The following is an 18,464-nucleotide window of genomic DNA, read 5'->3' on the forward strand; positions in this document are numbered from 1 at the left end:
AGCTCCAAAGAGATCCACTCTCAGAAGAATAAGCACAAACCTGGGGGTGGGGCTCAGACAGCCTCTTGCGGACGGGGACACTGACTGGGGCAGAAAGCCGTGGAGGGCACTCAGAGGTGAGCTTCTGAAATGAAGAAAGACCACACAGCAAGGGGAAGGCTTTGCCCAGCAAAGGATCTATTATCTATTGTGGAATAGGGAGAGGTGAGTAGTTTAAGTAAAAAGAATACTCAAACACTGAGGCGATGGCTTGCAAGCATATGGTTATGACAGTGATGCACTCTTGGAAAGATGCCGTATGTTAAGTCAAGGGAGTGAATTCTAGGCCAATGTTGGTGGAACCGGCTGAGACAGGAGGAGAACACTGCTGGATGCTGACACTCTTGTGAGGTGAGCCAAGGAGCCCCTGGAGCGTACCCCGTGGAGCACTGGGTTTAGCTCAGATGACACTGCCACTTGCCATCGCTGTGGTCATACTCCTGCCTGTCGGGTAATGGCATTATATACTGAAAAGCCACATGGAAATAAATGGTAATTGGAACAAAATAACATGTGCTTTGGCTAATTCCATTTGGGGAAGAAAGAGTCCGAGAAGGACTTTGTGGGTAGAACTGATGAAATAACCAGAGAATGGGCTTGAGTTTTAATCAGGCAGGAGTGTAATGAACCCGTAACCCCAAGAGCATCTTAGCTATTTAGAGCTGTGACTGTAATGAGTAAAAATAAACCAGATTTTGTGTATCCCCACCGAGTCCCCTGTCCCACTAGGCCAGGTGAAAGCAATCTGGGAATGCAAAAGGACAGGGTCATTCTTCGACCGGACGGCTGCTGTGACTCAGGCCGGGACTATGACAGACAGCTTGGCATGGAAACAGCCCCTTGCAGTGCTCAAGGAGGGGCAAGCCTCCGTAGGATGACTGGGAGAGAGCTGAAAGAGAAAGCATGCACAGGGCCTATGCAGTACGGAAGGGTCCCTGACACCAGAGGCATTGCTGTCCTCGGAGAGGACATGAGTGACCGCAGGGCTGCCTCTGGAGGCCAGCAGGGAGGTGAGCTAAGGGGGAACTGTGACGATCTGAAGGTCATGTGCCCCTCTGACCCAGCAGGGCCCTCCTCACTCAGCTCTGTGGTTGAGCAGAAAGTGGGCCCAGGGCTGCAAGAGCTTTTGGTATTTTTCCAGAGAAGCTAAGACTCTGAATTTTTATATACAATTATCTTCTTTTTAATAAAGTCATCAACAAAATCAAATCTTAAAAAATAAAACAAAAAACACTGGCAGCCAAATAAAATGACCTCGTAAGGGAGCACAGAGCTGGTGACCTCTGGGCTGTATTTTTATGCAAGTTCAGAGAGACAGCTTGGATTTTTAGAGCCTGTACCCAGAGGTGGGAGTGCAAGGCAGAGCAGGTGAACACGGGGTGTCCCTGGGCTCTCTCTTCTCCACCCTCCTTACCCTGCTCTCTTCTTAGCACTTCCTAGTGCCTGACATCATGCTCTACACGGATTTGGGTTTTTCATTTTCTGACACACACCCCCAACTAGAACGAAGCCTCCATGAGGGCAGGGACCCGTTGGTTAACAGCTGTTTCCCCAGCACCTCGACTGTGTCTGGTACATAGTAGGTGCTCAATAACTAGTTGTCAAGTGAAAAAGGAACGACTGGTCCCTGCCTCCATCTCAAACGTCCAAGCAGGCTGATCTTATGTCACAGGGCCCTTATTTCAGGGCTTGCTATTGAATTCCTAGCAGTTCAAGAGGCTGCTTTGGGTCAGAGTGACCCAGGAAAATCTCAATCCAAACATTTTAAGGAGAATAAAATACTCTCAAATCTACTTTTACTTTGCATTTCTAGCTTTAGTTTTTTCTTTGTAAAAAAATCTGCAAGAGGGGAAGGAAAATACACATCCATCCATGGTGTGCATTCAGCTGTGATCATGAAAATACTGACTTATTGTTTGAAATCATGTAAAGCAAGAACCTGCATTAAGAAAGCAGAGCTAAGCAAACAGACCCGGGACCCAGATCTGCTGACACCCAGTGCTATCCTGAGCCCGCCGCAGAACATTAGCCAAGCCGTTGTTCTCTAAGAATTCTGCACAATGCAAATGGGCATGAGGGGGAAAAAATACTACTGGGAAACTTCTAGTTCTTGCTGAAAAAGAAAAATTTGAGCTCTAAATCCAGCACTCCCAAGCAAGAGAGGCATCTGCGGCTGCATATAAAGCTGGTACTCCTTTGCTTGAACAAAATCACTCAGTATACAGTACTTAAAATAAACAAAGCTCAAAACAGTCAGCTACACACGCATGTTTTTTGCCACATGCTGTCTGAAGAAAATAGCTATGCAGTGAGCATGCCCCAGTTTAAGCCAAGCCTGCAACACTGCACTCAGTCTCCTTCCTGTACCCGGCTCCTTTTCTAGACAGAAATACATTTCCCTTTCATGTAGAAGTGAGAAAGAAATATGTTTAAAAGACAGTCCAGGCCCTTTATAAAAGCACTTACTTTGAAAGAACAGGACAAATTGTGTACTCAAAACAAAAGCACCTTCTTAAAGAGCAGGCTCAGAAGTTGTTCAATGGCCCGGGCCTTGATTTGTGCTGGCGGCGCGGGTCCCGCCGGGCACGGTTAACGGGAAGGCTCGCAGCCTGCCCGGCGCGGTCCTCAAGGGCTGCTGCGTCAGGATGACGCTCCGGAACAGTTACTGGGACAGGCTGTGAGCAAGTCAGCAGGACAGTTTTATTTCTGTGCTGAGACTGCTGCTTCCTGCCGGGAAAATACTGGTGGCAGAATTACACCCAGGGATCGGCAGCAGCCAGGCTCTCAGATGACTCTGCTGGGGGTGGGGACGGCGCGGTGTCCCGCACCGGCACCTGCGGGGCAAAGGGCATGCGGCCCCTGAAGGAGACTCGCCCGGGCTATTGGTCTCCTCCTGCTGGCTTCTTGACCTGCCAAGGGCATGACTCAGCTCGCCCACGGCAGCGCCGGGCCACACTATTTATCTGCTAAAGCCCAGGGAAGCTGTCCAGGCAGCGGCTGGAGAAGAGCCGGGGAGGGGGAGGCCGCGGCGGCCCCTAATTCAGTGAGGTCTGGACTCGTGGCTCACACGCAGGGAGGCCCATCGCCTGTCTCTCCAGGGCTTATCGGGACACAGTGGGTCAGGGCCTGGGAACCCGAATACTATGAGGAGGAGGAGGAGGACGAGGAGGAAAGCAGTCAGCCTTTCAACTGAGGTCCCAAATCAATAAGTGCAGGAGATTAATGATGTTCTGATTTTCTGTGGTGTCAGGATAACAAATTGTGGGGTTAGTTTAAAGACTTCTGATGACTTTATCAATTTATGTCTTGATGACACTATAACCAAAAAGCAAAGCAGAGATATGGTGGCTGTTTAGTGAAGCCGGCTGTGGGCTTCGGATGCCCCGGGATCGCCACCTCTATCCGCTCATACGTTCCAGACACAGGACGCAGCTAGACCAAGGGCGTGCTATATGGGGTAAGGTGTGGGAGAAGCTTGGGATCATTTCAGTTTGCAAGATTTAGGCAGGAGCACAAAATTCTGGAGCCACAGACTTCCTTCATTGGGTAGAGTTTGGGGTCAAGGGGAACAAAGTGACAAGGCCCATTCTGTGTCAGCAGAGGGGTGTGCAGGCTCCAGCAGACACCAGGCCACGTGCAGCCCCTGGCATCCCTGAGCCCCGCCACCGCTGGGTGACCTCGGTTGATACACAACCTCTCTGGGCTTCAGTTTCTACATGAGAAGATTTTCTGATCCCTCAAATCTTAGCGCCCTAGTCTTCCAAGTCCCACCACCTAACGCATGCCCTCAACAGAAAGAAATCAAACAAGCCAAGTTTTTCTCCCTGTTTCTTCTATTCATCCTCCCTTCATCGCTCTACCTAAGGCACTGAACTCCTGCAAAGGACCACACCTTGGTGCTACCTCCCTGCTCTAGCTGCCGCTGGCCAAACTCTGAAAGGCCCAGCGGGACTGACTTTCTAAAGTCTTTGGAGAGTGTGGCAGACGTGAGCTGAGCTGCTTAGATTCCCGTTTAAGAAAGACTCCCTGCCCAGCTGCGAGGAAGCTGGCAGCTGACAGCCCCCAGCCGCCAAGTCCTCCAGGTCCACCTCCGTTTGGAGTGGTGTTCACAGTCTGCTCAGGGTGCCCAGGCCTGAGACGGAGCCAGGGGGGGTCTCTGAACAGGCAGTCTTTGCTCCCGAGGGCCCTGTGGGCCGGCAGAGGCTCTACCAGGCTGCAGCCTTTGCACAATTCTCCTTCCTCCCTTTCTCTTTCACAGGCATTACTTCTCTCCTGCCGTCCCAGGGACCCGCGGACACGGAGATGCCAGTCATGGTAATGCGTATGTTCTAATGTTTTGGGTTTTTTTCCTCCACAAAGGACCTTTGACAGGCTTCAGAAAACCATATTTGAGCAACAAGATACTTGTCTTTGTGGCATAAAGGTCTGCTGCACAGATTTCTTTTCCATTCTCTGACTCACAGACACAGGGGGGTTTAGTTCCAACTGTTTCAGCCAATGGTCTTCAACCAAGGGAGCATCTCAGAATCACCTCGTTTGATCTGTTAAGTGCCCAGGCTTCACGTGCAGACCTGGACTTGGTGGCTTGAGATGCACCCCTGGGTGAGAACCAGTGGCTGTAGCATGAAATCTCCCCTGTTTGGGCCTCTTCCAGAGATGAACATTCATCCTGCTGATGTTCATTCCAGAAGCTGAAAAGTATACATACATTACATACATTAAATGCTCTATTAAATAATCCCCAGTTTATTTCTAGATATTTTTATAAGCCTAGCTAGTAATGCTGCAGACTCATTTCAGAGCATGGTGAGTCTTCTTAGAAAACATTATAGGAAGATTTAGGATTGTTTGGGATTGTTTTCAATTTTGAAGATTTAAGCAAAAACTCAAAAGTTATGGGACCATAGATTTCCATTACCATGTAGGGTTTGGGGCAAGAAGTTTTGCATTTACCTTCCATAGAAACTAGAAATAAGGTTGTGATATCCTGTTCTTTTAGGTGTCCAGTGTCATTGTGCAGGAGGCTGACGTCATGCTCATATCAGCTGGGCTCCCAGTCTTCTCTCTCATGTCGCTCGGTGAGAGCTCACTCACGTGAGTGTCAAGGGAGTGTATTCAGCCATCGTCTTTCCTGGATCACTGAACAGAAGCCCCTGTGATGGTCTGTGTGCACACTGGGCTTTGCTGTTAGGTTCCAGCAGTTTTATTTCAAGGCAAAGCTTGCATCTGAAGTTGCCATGAGCTGAGATTCTCTAGGACCGAGACACCCTCACTTCTCAAGCACACTAGTTTTGGAAAGAAGAAAGGGGGAACCATTCTCCCTGAATGTGAAATGCACCCAAAAGGAAATATTTGAATTTAAAAAAGACTTCTCACTATATTTTTACAGCCAACGAGAAAACACAGAGAAGTCCAAGGGGAATGTAAAGAGATTGGAACACTGTGAAAACTTCCTCTTAGTAAAAGTTAAGCCTTGCCCAAAGGGGGAAGACTGGAGGGTGGAGTAGCAGAATGAACTAGAAACACAGGCTGTGCTGAGCTCTGACATGTGAAAATGTTCCAGAGGAAGCGGCTCCTGAGAGCAATGCAAACTGGGGTGCTCAGTGAGAAAAAGGAACTTAAAGTTAGTATCCCCTCTGCTGAGACTGTCCCTGGACATCTGGCTGCATGGGATTGAGTACTAATTTAATGCCTCCTGGATCCAACACATAATATGCTCATTCTTTAAGTGCGTTACTCAGAACTTACTAATTAAGAAGGTTGCCCCCTGCATGAGCACGTGGCAGAGGAGAAGTTGCCTCTGCAGGTGAGCGTGGCCTCCCCGTCCCGCCTGTTCACGAGTACTGAGATGCTCATTGAACATCTTGGGGCTTCGCTCTCCTTCCTGCAGGGTCATTTCAAGGATTAGCTGACTACGCATGTGGATATGCCTAGTAAATTTGAGAAGCATTATGCCAATGTGAGCTTTTTTTTTGTTTTTTTAAATAAAATCCTCTCTTAAGGATTGGCTGAGTGAGTATTACCAGAGCAGCACAGGGCCCAGTGGATGGAGACTGCGGCTCAGACGGGCAGACTGTGGTTAGAGTCTCTGCTCCCCACTTAACTACTGGGAGACTTGGGAGCGATTACTCAGCCTTCTCTGATCTAGTTCCCTCATACACCAAATGGGGACAGTGATCATACCTACCTCTCGGGAGAGGGGCTCACGCAGAAGCATTCAGCACAAACCATGACACACAGTGCCCAGTAAATGCAAACTGTGATTACTATAAACCAGGGCTGTCACCAATGGTGGTAAAACCATGAAACAGAGGGAGGAGGGGACTTGGCAGGAAGTCTGAGTGGGCTGGTAGAAAGCTCTTCCAGGGAGAGCCACCCCGCTGCAAGAGGCCCGTTCTAACGACGGCAACCTCCCAGAGGACTGGCCGGACTCTGAGGCAGGAGGAGCAATCGTTGCTCTGGTCTCAAGGCGTGTTTCCATGTGCCCACATTAACTGGAAAGTAATTACCCACGGCCCAGCAGGGCTCTCCGCTGTAATTTTGGAAGTATCATCACAGTGTGTTTGTTTCCAGGTACAAATTCACTTGTGACAGAGGTACGATCACATCACACAAGAGGCACTTGACATGCAAAGAACATATCTCAAAATGGAGCACAGTCGGGTTCTGGGGTGGATGCAGGTGGTAGGGAGGGGAGGGTGATGGGTCTCAAATGTCAGGACAGCACTTGAGAAAATTCCTGGGCTGGGCAACGCTCTGGGCCAAGGAACATTCCATTATGAGTGGAGAGGGTTATAATGGAATGACACGGATGGTTTCTTATAATCAGAAAAGCACACTGACCTTCACACTACACAGGTGCAGCAGCATAATGACCCACCACGTGTGCGCGCATCAATTCCTGGGGAAAAGTCCAACGAGGTTAACTCAGCGTGCATCCCAAGCAAACAGAATCAGTGACATTACCCACACAGAGAACGTTGCTCCCCCACCCGACCAGGATGCCCGGCTTCGGAAGGGAAACATGGCAAGAGGCTCATACTCATTTTGATAAAGGGCACGAAGAGTAGGAGCAACATGATTCTACGCCATAAATAATTTGATTTGGATTTCAAAATTTAACTTTTAAGGAGTGAGAATCATGGGCCTAGAAAAAAATGGTTAATTTTTTTTTTCCCTTTTCAAGAAACGAGGACTTGATGCAGGGGGTGTAGGGGGAAAGGGAAGTTCTGCTCCCCCCGCTGTCTGAGGAAACTACCTGAAAGCATCCTCAGATATGCTGCACTCATTGGACCCCCTCACCCCAAAGGAAGGGGATCTGTGATGAAACTGCTGAAAATATCACAGCGTCTTTCCTCACTGGTGCATTCGCTCAGATGGGAAAGACACGAGGGGGTGCATCTCCTTGTATGTGTTGTCCAGAAGAGACTTTATTGCCCCCCAAAGGCAATCGACTTGGTATCACTAGTCACACTACTGAAACTGTAGTCGGGAACTCCCGTGTCCAAAATTAGCATAAAGGACTTGAACAGAGAGATACCAGGTGTGGGAACACTGCAAATGGCATCTCTCAAGGCCCTCTGAATTGGGTATTGTTTTGGTTTAAGAGTCTTTAATCTGATTTTATGAGCTCATCTTCCTTGAAGTTAAAGTTGCCATGAAAGTAATCAATATGGCCTTATTCCAGAAAAAAGCAGTATATGTCAGCATTCCCAAACCCGATGCAACCTGAAGCTTTGCTGACAGATGAGTTCGTGGAAGAAACAAGTAGCAAGCTTGCATTCTGGGTGCACAGATTATGTTCTCCGCCCTGGTTGGAGCAGATTTGAACAGGAGAGAGAGAGAGAATTCAACATCCACGCACTAAGATCCTGCTCTGAGTCCAACACTGCTGGGAGCGCCTGGACTTCTCAGCAGTGATGGATGCTGAACAACACTCCCTTCCTCTCCTCTCCCTGTTGCGGCCACTGGTTTCCCAGCTGCTTCTTCGGCCGCCCCAGTCTGCTGCCTTTGCAGGCGCCTCTGCACTTGCCTTTTCCACGTTGGAGGTCCTCAGATGCTCATATATTCACACTAGGGGCCAGGATTCCCGCCCATGGCTTCAGTTACCATCTGAGCATTGACGCCTCCCAAATTTCTGTGATCACTCAGAGCGCTCATCTGAAGTCCAAACCCAGTCCTCATCCACTGGGACATCTCACTGCCACTCCTAACAGGGTGCAAACTAACCTGGGATCTTTCTCCTCAAGCCTGATCCTCTCTCCAAAAGCCCAGCCTCAGTCATGGTTCCTGCACCTACCCACCTAGAGCTCCCTGTCAGGAACCTGGAAATCCTGCTCAATCCTCTTTCTCCCCGAGACCAGCCTTTTTGTCCAACCAAGCGCCAAGTTCACTGGCTCCTACCTCTTAACGGTGCTAGAATCCATCTGCTTCCTGCCATTTCTACCTCCCCCACCATGGTCTAAGCCTCTCTCTCCTACTCAACTTCAGTAGATCCTAACTAGTCTCCCCAGCCCCATGCTTGCCACAATTACATTCTCTACAATGGACAGAATGCTTTATTTTAAAAAAAGGGGGAAAAAAGGTGAAATCTGCTTGTGGCCCTTCCTTGCGTTAGTGGTGCTACACTTCCTTTAGGCTAAAGGTCTAAGTACCAGTTTGAGATTTATTTCAAACAAACTTGCAAAATGGATCTGGCCCTCTCTTCTCCCCCACCTCACTGCTGCCTCCCTCCTCCCTGCTTGTGACACCTGGCCACTCCGGGAATCTTAGTCTACACAGGCTCTCGCCTCTCCCTTCCTAGGAGACTTCAGCACACTGTTCCCTCAGCCTTCCCTGTGCTCCCTCCACCCCTGCAACAGAGACCCCAAGAATAGGACCCTGAAGTTATTTTCATGGTTTTAAAAATAACTCTAAAGAACTATTTCTGTGATTATTTGTTTAATGTCTGTCTTGCAAAACTGACTCAGATTTTCTGGAGGCGGGGGCTGTCATCCTCAGCACTTAGCACAGAGCCTGGTACATGGGCACGCTCACTACGTTCAGTGAGAATTTGATGAATGATCAGGACTGTCTAAGTCCCAAGGAACACATAGTCTAGACTTTAGAAGACATAAAAGAAGACTTTTTTTTTTTTGCATCTGGCCTCAGCCAAATGTTGACCCAATTAATCAACCCTCCCCAACCCACACACGGAGAGTAAGCAGAAGAGACAAAAAACACCATTCAAATTCGGCATTATTTATTTACCATTTAGCACTGGGGATCCTGGTGTATTTCACTTTACAGTTTACCGTAATTTTTTTTCCCATTTTTTACAGTTTACTAATTGCTTAGCTGCAAAACTTGTCTCTGGAAAAGAAAGGGAATGAGAGCAGAAGTGGAGACTTTGTAAAGAAAGTGAACAGGGATCCTACAGGATCCAGCTATAGGTCCTGAAAGCTCACAGCACCCTACCAGGGAGGACTCAGACAGAACCCTCCTCCATCAGGAATAAACTGGAGCCCAAGGAGATTAAGGAATCCGATGGGGACCAAGTGACCTGTCTACATGAAAGCCACCAGATAAGTGCTTCTACTCCCTGCATTCAGCCTGTCTTCAGCTTTACAGATCTGCACGGGTCCTGATTTCTGTCATCTGTCGCGATGGCAGTGAATGAGTGCAGAGATTTCAAGTAGAGAAATCCCCAACAAGAAATGACAAGGGACAGTATCAGGGATCAACAAAGTTTTACTTTGTAAATAACTTGAGATTGGATAATTCTTCATTCCCAGGCACAAGTGGCCCTTACTCACAACTATATATCCAGTTCCTCTCTTGGACTCAAGTGGCTGTACCCGTGGGGAGCCACTCTTGGAGCCCACTGTGCAGGGCAGCTGGAAGTCACGTGGAGAGGACGCTTCCACAGACCCTGCAGCGCAGTGACAGGAGGGCAGGGCAGCACGGGGGGCGCAGCCCCTCACGAGGCCGCTCCTTCGTAGCTCCTGGTTGTTGGACCCTGCATCAGCCCTGCGAGCCCCTGGCATCCTCTCCAGAGCCCTGTAAATCAGCCCTCGGACCGGCCTGTCACTATTAGTCAGTGCTGAAGGGCAGCAGCACCACCTCTGTGACCCGATGCTCTGCCGCTGCTGCTAGGTCACCTGCGTAGAGTTATGATTTTAAAAAAACAAGTAAACCAGACGATATGACTCCTGGGTCAATATTGATCTGCCCCTTCCCAAATGAACTAAGATTAAAACCAAATAACAGAAAGAATTAGCCTTTGGATCATGTGGCAATTTATCATGTGTTTAAAAAGATTTTATTTTATTTTATTTTTTCGCCTCCCTCCTTTTCCATTCAATGTGCCATCTGTCAAATGGAGAATTTTTGAGGAAGAGATCAAGATCACGCATGGGTGGAATATAAACGCAAGCAATAGAAAAGATGACAGAGTTTTAAAAGCTTTTTTCCTAATTACAGAAACAACGTACATGTGGCTTAAAAAGCCATTCAAACAACAAACAAAAAGTCACTCACAAGCCCAGCACTGAAGAAAGCCAGGGTTCCTGGTTGGGGTTGAGTTTATCTTTCCTAAGGGGTGGTTTGAGAGAAGCCCAGCCAAGATGATGTTTTCTGGTTGGGACATGACCCTGCAGGTCCCACTGGCCTGTAAGTGGGCATTGCAGCAAAGAAACCCTGGAGTGGCTGGTTCTCAAAGGGGGATTGCAATATTTGAAAAGTATTTACATTTACTTTAAGTGGATGTGCAATCACCCTTCCCAAAAGACCACAATTGTGACTGTCAATTATTTTAAATTGTCCTAAGTCGTGATAATTGACACTTAGGATCTGTTGAATTCCAGCAGAAGATGCCAAGTTGCAGAATTATTTACAGATACACAATTTCTATTTCAGTGACCCCAACCCCTCAAGGAGATTTAATGCCCTCCTCTTGCTCAGATGCAAAGACCCTAGCCCTGTGCTCACTGCCCGATCAACATTTGCTGATGGAATGACCAATTGGATACATGGAAGAAGAAATGACCCGCAAGCGCATTCGCATAGATGTGGGCAATTCCAAATACACCACACCAGACCCCCTTGAAGGGCAAATTAAGTTCAGTTGAACACGATTTGAATGGGATTTTTAAAAACTTTCTTCTTAGAGACCAGAAAATCACGGTTGCTAATTTAATAACTATAACTATTCTTGCTATGAGATCCCAAGAGCTCTTGGTGATTTGCAAGCTATTTCCTAGGTCAAGTGTGCATCAGCTGTCAGCCAGCCTGGGCGGTATATTGACAAAATGACAGTGTGGTTGGAAGTCCTGGCTTCGACTCTGTGACTGTGACTCCATCAGCATTACTTGGGGTTTGACTGGTTTTGTTTTGCCCTGATCTATTTTCTTTTAGTCCCTTGTCTTCATCCCATTCCAATTTTCAGGAGATATAAAATTGACTGTCACATAACCTTATGGTATTATGAATTAGTTTTCCTAGGAGGAGGCCTCTCTGTGATCCAATACCGAATAGCATCATTTCGTGTCCGCAGTGACTTGCAATGCCTTCCAAAGTCTCAGGCACCACCGCTCTACCGACTGTCTCTCTTAAAAAAAAAAAATTAGGCTTTGACAAACAGGCCAGGCTTTTCTTGAAGAGTATGAACCTATTGGCATAGCCAGTGGGCTATTCCTTTTTAAAAATATTTATTTTACTTAATTTTTTTTTTTTTTTTTGAGACAGAGTCTCACTTTGTTGCCCTGGCTAGAGTGAGTGCCGTGGCATCAGCCTAGTTCACAGCAACCTCAAACGCCTGGGCTCAAGCAATCCTCTGCCTCAGCCTCCCAAGTAGCTGGGACTACAGGCATGTGCCACCATGCCTGGCTAATTTTTTTTATATATTTTTAGTTGTCCAAATCATTTCTTTCTATTTTTTAGTAGAGACGGGGTCTCGCTCTTGCTCAGGCTGGTCTCGAACTCCTGACCTTGAGCGATCCACCCGCCTTGGCCTCCCAGAGTGCTAGGATTACAGGCGTGAGCCACCTCACCCCGCCTACTTAATATTTTTAATTTTTATTCATTTGTATATTTCTCCAATCTCCAGCATATCCATGACTAAACAATGATACAGTGGGGGAAGATAGAGATGGCTTGACTTTAAACTTCCAAATTCCCTAAACTTCCCATTTCACATTCTCTTCCCAACCTGTTGCACCCACCTTCTCTAAGAAAGATTGGTTCCCAAGATGACAATTTTGTCCTTTCAGGGACGGTTCTGACGCCATGACCGGTAGCATACATACGGCCACCTGTGCGGGTGGCCTCGCCCTCCCCTGTACATGATTTCTCAGACTCCAACTCTGAGCACCAGAACGGTGAGGACAGGGGCAGCTCCTGGGTAGTGCCCATTCTGGGCCAGTGTCATGGCATGAGCTGGGACCTTCTACACAAGTCCCATCTCTCCCAGCGCTGTGCTTTATTGCAGCTTAGCCCAGGGCTGTTGGCTTTTTCCCCTAACCATCATGTTCCACCCAAAGTACTTCTGTGATGGCAAAACACTCATAATAGAACTCCATACATGAGTAACTCCACAACAGAGCTGTCTTCTAAGAATAATGGCTGATCCCAGGGTGTTTTCATTAAAAACGGATTTCAGTGACAGATGATCAAAACATTTTACTTGCACAATAAGCAACAGGTTGGGACAGAATTATGCAAAACCTATGTGTTTAACTCTGCCCTCAGCAACCAGGGGCTTGCTCCCACCAGCTTCAGCATCTCATTTAACTTTGCCATCATGGATGTGCAAAAGGGCTCAGTCCTATTCAGCGCTTTTGTAGGCTCCAAGTGGAAGAAAAAAGAAGACCTGTGTGTGAACTGCCTTCCTGCCTCTGTTTTCAAAATCTGTCACCAGTTACCTTTGAGGGATGGGATTGCTTATAGTCCTGGGCAGTCAGAGAGGTGCTAACACAGCGAAGCAGGCTCAGGGCTGTCCAACATTCCCTAACCATTTCCCACAAACCTGGCATTGTTTGGGGCATTAGAAATACAGTGGTGAAAGCGAATCTCTAGCATTTATGTTGTTTCCTGTGTGCCAGGTACCGTTCTAGGGTACTCATACTAACCCATTTGATCCTCACAACAATCTGTAGGGGCAGGTACTATTACTGTCTATATTTTACAGATGAGGAAGCTGAGGCATGGAGAGGCTCTGTCACATGCCCAATGTCACATAAATAGTGAGGAGCAGAGGCAGACGCAGCGCACATGCCATGTAGGGGCCGCATTCTGAGGGGAGACACACTGGCCAGGTGGACTGAACACACAGCAGGATGGTAGAGCCTTCCATTTAAGAGCTAAGCCGGGCTCTCGGCAGTTCCTGATCAGTAATTTAAAACTTATTTTGGTCAGAAATGCCTTTAAGATGCCGGTGGCAATGTCCCTTCTCCCCAGAAGGGACAACTTCCCATCAGGCAAACAGTCGTACTTCTCTGTGTTTCCTTCCCTCCCTCCCTCCCTTCTGCCTTCCCTTGGTTTTCACTTCACATTTACGGTCTAGGTCTATTCTTTCTGGAACTTATCTGTTTGTATGGTTTGTTTTTATGATCTATTTCATTTTAGCATTGCCCCAACAGATAGTTTTATGAATTACTTAGTAAGCTCTAAATTTCTTGTAAACTCATGTCTAGAATTATAGGACACTATTTCTATTGTTCTTTTATTCATATACTTTCTATCAATACCCTCTATTCTTTCTATTCATGGGTTAACACATAAAGTTTTAATGTTTGCATGTGTGTGTGTACACAGATTAAAGCATATAAACGTATTAACTATGTGTTTATGATGTATATCACATCCGGCAGCAGCTAGCTGTGCCTGCGTTCTTATGGGTCTAGAAGCCTGTGTGGGCCCTGGGAGCGTGCTGTGTGCGCAGGACAAAGCCACCAACACCCACAGGGGACTCCCCACCCAAGATGCGAGTAGAGCCCGATACTTAGACCCGACTGGCCGTGTTCCAGAACATAAAAACCCACAGGTCTTGTTAGCGAGATTAAATTAAACTAGGAAGCGAATGTGAGAAGTTTTGCACGGTAAGTTATCCCATCCACGAGCACGATCTGTTTCTCTACTTATTAAATTCCTGTTTCGAGTTTGTAAATTAACATTCATAGCTTTCTTCACACACGTCACACAAAGTCCTTTCTGCTTTGTAGTCCACGTTTCTTTTCTTTTTCTTAAGCATTCAAAATGTTCTCTAAAATTATCACGGGTGTGGGCCACGGATGCCTTTCTTATTCTGCATTTTTTAAGGATAGTGGTTCTCTATTCCATTCTCTTGTCTGTCTTTCAGAATCTTTTATCAGCCTTGTGTTCGTCCTAAAGTATCATGTTGTCTGGGGTTCCTGCGTGGCTGGCAGTGGCCCACCTACACTCTTAAGGGGGTGCCAAATCTCCTGCCCTGCAATCTCTTTACTCTGCTGAGTTCACCTGGCAAGGAGCCCAGGGGGGCGGGCTCCACCTTCTCCTGCAGAGTTCCCGGTGGGATAGACCTCTGGGCAGTTCCAGGTCAGGACTGTCCTGACCCTGGTGGCCCCAGCCGTCACTATAGTGCTGTGGCTGGGCTTCCAAGGGACTAGTGTGGTCAGGACTTGGATCTGGACCCTGGGTCTGGCAGGGGATTGGCCCAATTTGTTGGTGATTAGCCAATCTGAGGCGAGAAGATTAGGTGGAGAGGCCTGCACAGGGCCCCAGATAGTCATAAATTGTGACCCAGCTTGGTCTGTAGGTTTTTCCCCTCATTTGCTGTGCACGTATTTCCTTCTAGGGCCTCAGGTGGAGATGGCTTTTCATTCACTCACACACTGAACAAATGTTGAGGGCCAGCTACACACCAGGCACTGCAGATTAGGGAACATGCTAGTGACAACACAGGTCACAAGCCCTGGCTGTGGAGCTCATGTTTGAAGGGAGAGAGCCACAAAAAAACTCAAGAAATAAGTAAAATGCTCATATTAGTGGGAAATTTTAAGAAGAAACAACAAATGAGAAATGAAATGTTAAGATGTAGGTAGGAGATGAAATTTTTTCTTGTTCTTTAGGGAAAGCTTCAAAGATAAGGAGACTTTGAGTAAAGACCTAAGGAAGAGGAGGAGGTGTCCACGTGTGTGCAAGGAAAGAGAATCCAGGCAGAGGGAACAGCAGGTGCAAAGGTCCCGAGGTGGGAGAGCACCTGGGTTTCCTGAGAAAGCAGAGGCCAGGATGGCCACAGAGAAGAGAAGGGAGGGGAGAATAGAAGGAAATAAAATCGGGGACGTAATGAGGGGCTGGATGGTGTTAGGTTTCTAGTCCATCGGAAGGACTCTGGTGTTCACATGTTGCAAGGTACGAAGTCACTGGAGGGCTCTTGGTGGGAAGGTGACAAGACCTGGCTGGCACTGAGCGGGGGATCTCTGGCTGCCGCTTTGAGACACACTGAAGGGAAGGGGAGGGGGAAGTTGGAAGACCTTGCAAGAACCCAGGCCAGACACGAAGGTGAGGAATGTGAGGTGAACGGTGCTGGAACAGTGTAGGTGGTGAGAATTTGGTCAGAAGTGTAGACGAGAGACAGCTGTCACTGGCAGGGCTGTATTGCAGGTGCTTTGTAAAGCCTCTGGCTAACGTTTTGCTTGTTTAGCAACCCCTCAAATCACAGGCAGCCCTGTGGACTGCTTGTAGGCTGCTCGTGGCTCCTCACCTGTCATCTCACTATCTGCGATGAAGCTTTTCTCCGAATGGTGTGAAGCCCTTATCTTTCCCGTGCCAGGACTATAAAGTGTTTTCATCTCTCTCTCTCTCTCGCTCTCTCTCATTCTTCCTTTTTCTGTCATGGGCATCACAGCTTCTATTATGCCCACTATATCTCTATATCCACTTCCAGCTTCACTGCATTTTTGAGAATTCAACAGCCCCAGTGAAAGCAGGAAGAGAGGAGCAAAGGGAGGCCAGGCGGCTGGCGGGTGCAGCCTGAGGGCAGCGGGAGCGTGAGGTCAGGGGAGGGCCCGGCTGATCTTCAGGGTCCCAGTCACATTTTTATCCTGGAGATCAGCTCTGGAGTCAGATATACCCAGCCCTATTCCTAGCTTCCAGAGCAGTGTTATTTTGCATCATTTTGGGAGCTTTCATAAAACCGTTTTCATGGAAGTTGGTTTTGGGGGGAGGAAGAGGTATCCAACAAAATCTACCACTTCTGCTCCCTCGGCCTGGCAGCCGGATGTCACCACCATGTTCTTCAACTACACAGTTTTCCACTGGATATTTTAAGACTCTACAGACACATGAAAGAGTTTCTCCGACACTGAAAAACAAAACAATAGCATCTTTGAACACATAATCCATTAAAGATATTACAATCTGTAGACATGCCAGATATATGTGACTGTGTGTGGTCAATTCTTGTCTTTTCCACAATAACATCTGAAAAGTCCTGGGGACTAAATAAATATGTTACTCAGTAATAAGATGTTGAGGGCTGATGAGGCAAGAACAATTATAATATCCAAATTGTGGTTTCTTTAGTAATTCTACGGTTTCCACATCGAAGGTATATGAAAACGTAAAGAGTTCCCAGACAAAACATGGAACACAGGAGTGGAGGTTCTGGGAAGCAACGTCCACCAGCTGGGGAGAGGGAGAGAAATGTCAGATTTCGGATCTAGTCTCAATGTATCAGCCGGAGGAGAATATGTACCCACGGAGAACTGTGAACTGGAGGGGCGCGCATTTCTGCAACTCTGAAAATTTGGGCCTCTACGATTAAACAATAATCATCAGAACATTTAAAAGCACGAGCGTCAGGAAACAATGCCCAATGTATGTTTTCATGTTTCTGAGGTTAATGATTTCCATACAAAGGCACCTGGGTTAAAGGATACCCTAAAGATAGGGACTTCTGGAAAGATACAAAGTCTTAGCTTCTCTGGAGAAGGTTGTAAGCTCAGTGTCCTTTGCCCCCTCTCCCCAGAGGGGATTATTTTACATTCTAGAGCCAAGGTCTGGCTTTGGCCAATTAAATGTGCTATTCACTGTAAGCAAGACATTTTATTAATAAGAGGCATCATGAGTTTTCACCGTCCCTCTTGCTCTGTCTCCTTTCCCACAAGGACAGCATGTTCTAGTGCTAGATTGGGCTGTGCTTTCAGCCTACACTTCAGAAGCACATCTGAGCCCAACCCACGTGGTAAAGGAGCTGACCCGCAGCCTAAATGTGATGTGAGAAATGGATCCTTGTTGTGGAAGCCATCGAGGTTGTGTGGGTGTTTGGTTTGCTGCATAGCCAGCAAAAGCAAAGGAATACAGTTGCGCCCCAGCCTCCATTTCTACCCTTCTTCTGAGTTGAATTCCTGCTCAGGGCCAGGTGGCACGTCCTGACTCTTTTATGCCAAACCGCACTGGGCCTTTCCCCAAACTGACCTACTTTGAAGGAGAGGTCTTATAGTTCACGAGCGGAGGAGAGGTTTCAGCACAAATAGAGACTTGCAAGGTAGCACTGAGAGGCGTCTTTCCTCTCTCCCATATCCCATTCAAACTATCCCTACCAACGAAGTCTTCCCTTTTTTCTTTTGTATTTGCTGGTCTCTCTCTCTCTCTGTCTGAAATTCCAAGCTCTTTCTTTGTGATCAGTTTTCCCTTTCCCCAGTTCCTGTCAATTCTCAAATTCCTTCCAGAAGTTGCCATGTCACACATTTTGTGTCCCCTCTTCAATGGTGCTACAAGGACTTGATTCCCTGATGACAACAGAGGAGAAGGTTAGACTCCACTCTGCAGCTGCAGTGCTATGTTGCTGGTAAGGGCCCACGGCTGAATTCCTGTGTCTGCACTAGGTTTTATCTCAAAGCATAGAACCAGGGGAAATAAGTTTTTAGCACCATCCAAGGGCTACATCTCCTTCTTGAATCTACTATCTTGGGTCCTTTTCAATCTCTTTGGCTGGCAAGCAGTGAGCCCCTATTATGGCACTAACACAATTATGATGTTTGAATTTAACAGACGTAAACTGGGTCCTCCTGGGAGCATTTACGTTTTATAATAAGAGCTATCTTACATCATAGCAGCTGGAATGAGGAGAAAGCAGGAGGAAGATCTGCCAAGGGAGGTTATCATCTTGTTTCTTTTCACTGTTTATCATGGCCAGGAGGGGATTCTGACAAACAGGGCCAGGGGTACGATAGAGATTGCTCGTATTAAGCCAAAGAGCTTAAAGGATCTCAAATTTATAGACTTAATGAAAGAGCTCGCCGCTTCATTTTCCCTAACCAGAATCCACTAGTTTGAGGGATTATAGGGGAGAACAACCTGATTTTAATGGGTAGCACATTGAGCAAGGTGAGATAACATACCTCAGTGCAAATCAGTTCCGTGAATCCATGTCATGCGAAAAGACCAAAGGGATGATTTTAGATTTG

At 47.3% G+C, this 18,464-nt stretch overlaps 1 protein-coding gene across 2 annotated transcripts in view; it reads right to left on the reverse strand.

The window, feature by feature from the left end:
* Positions 1 to 18,464, reverse strand: part of HECW1 (HECT, C2 and WW domain containing E3 ubiquitin protein ligase 1) — a 413,177-nt gene that overhangs the window by 299,325 nt on the left and 95,388 nt on the right. For both annotated transcript variants that reach the window (XM_012646903.1, XM_012646902.1), the window contains one exon: positions 6,883 to 6,940. In XM_012646903.1, coding sequence (XP_012502357.1) covers positions 6,883 to 6,909 — 27 coding nt within the window. In that variant the 5' untranslated portion in view covers positions 6,910 to 6,940. The remainder of the gene's footprint in view (positions 1 to 6,882; positions 6,941 to 18,464) is intronic.

The sequence above is a fragment of the Propithecus coquereli genome, unplaced genomic scaffold (genome assembly GCF_000956105.1).
Source record: "Propithecus coquereli isolate 6110/MARCELLA unplaced genomic scaffold, Pcoq_1.0 Scaffold252, whole genome shotgun sequence".
Classification (NCBI taxonomy): Eukaryota; Metazoa; Chordata; class Mammalia; order Primates; family Indriidae; genus Propithecus; species Propithecus coquereli.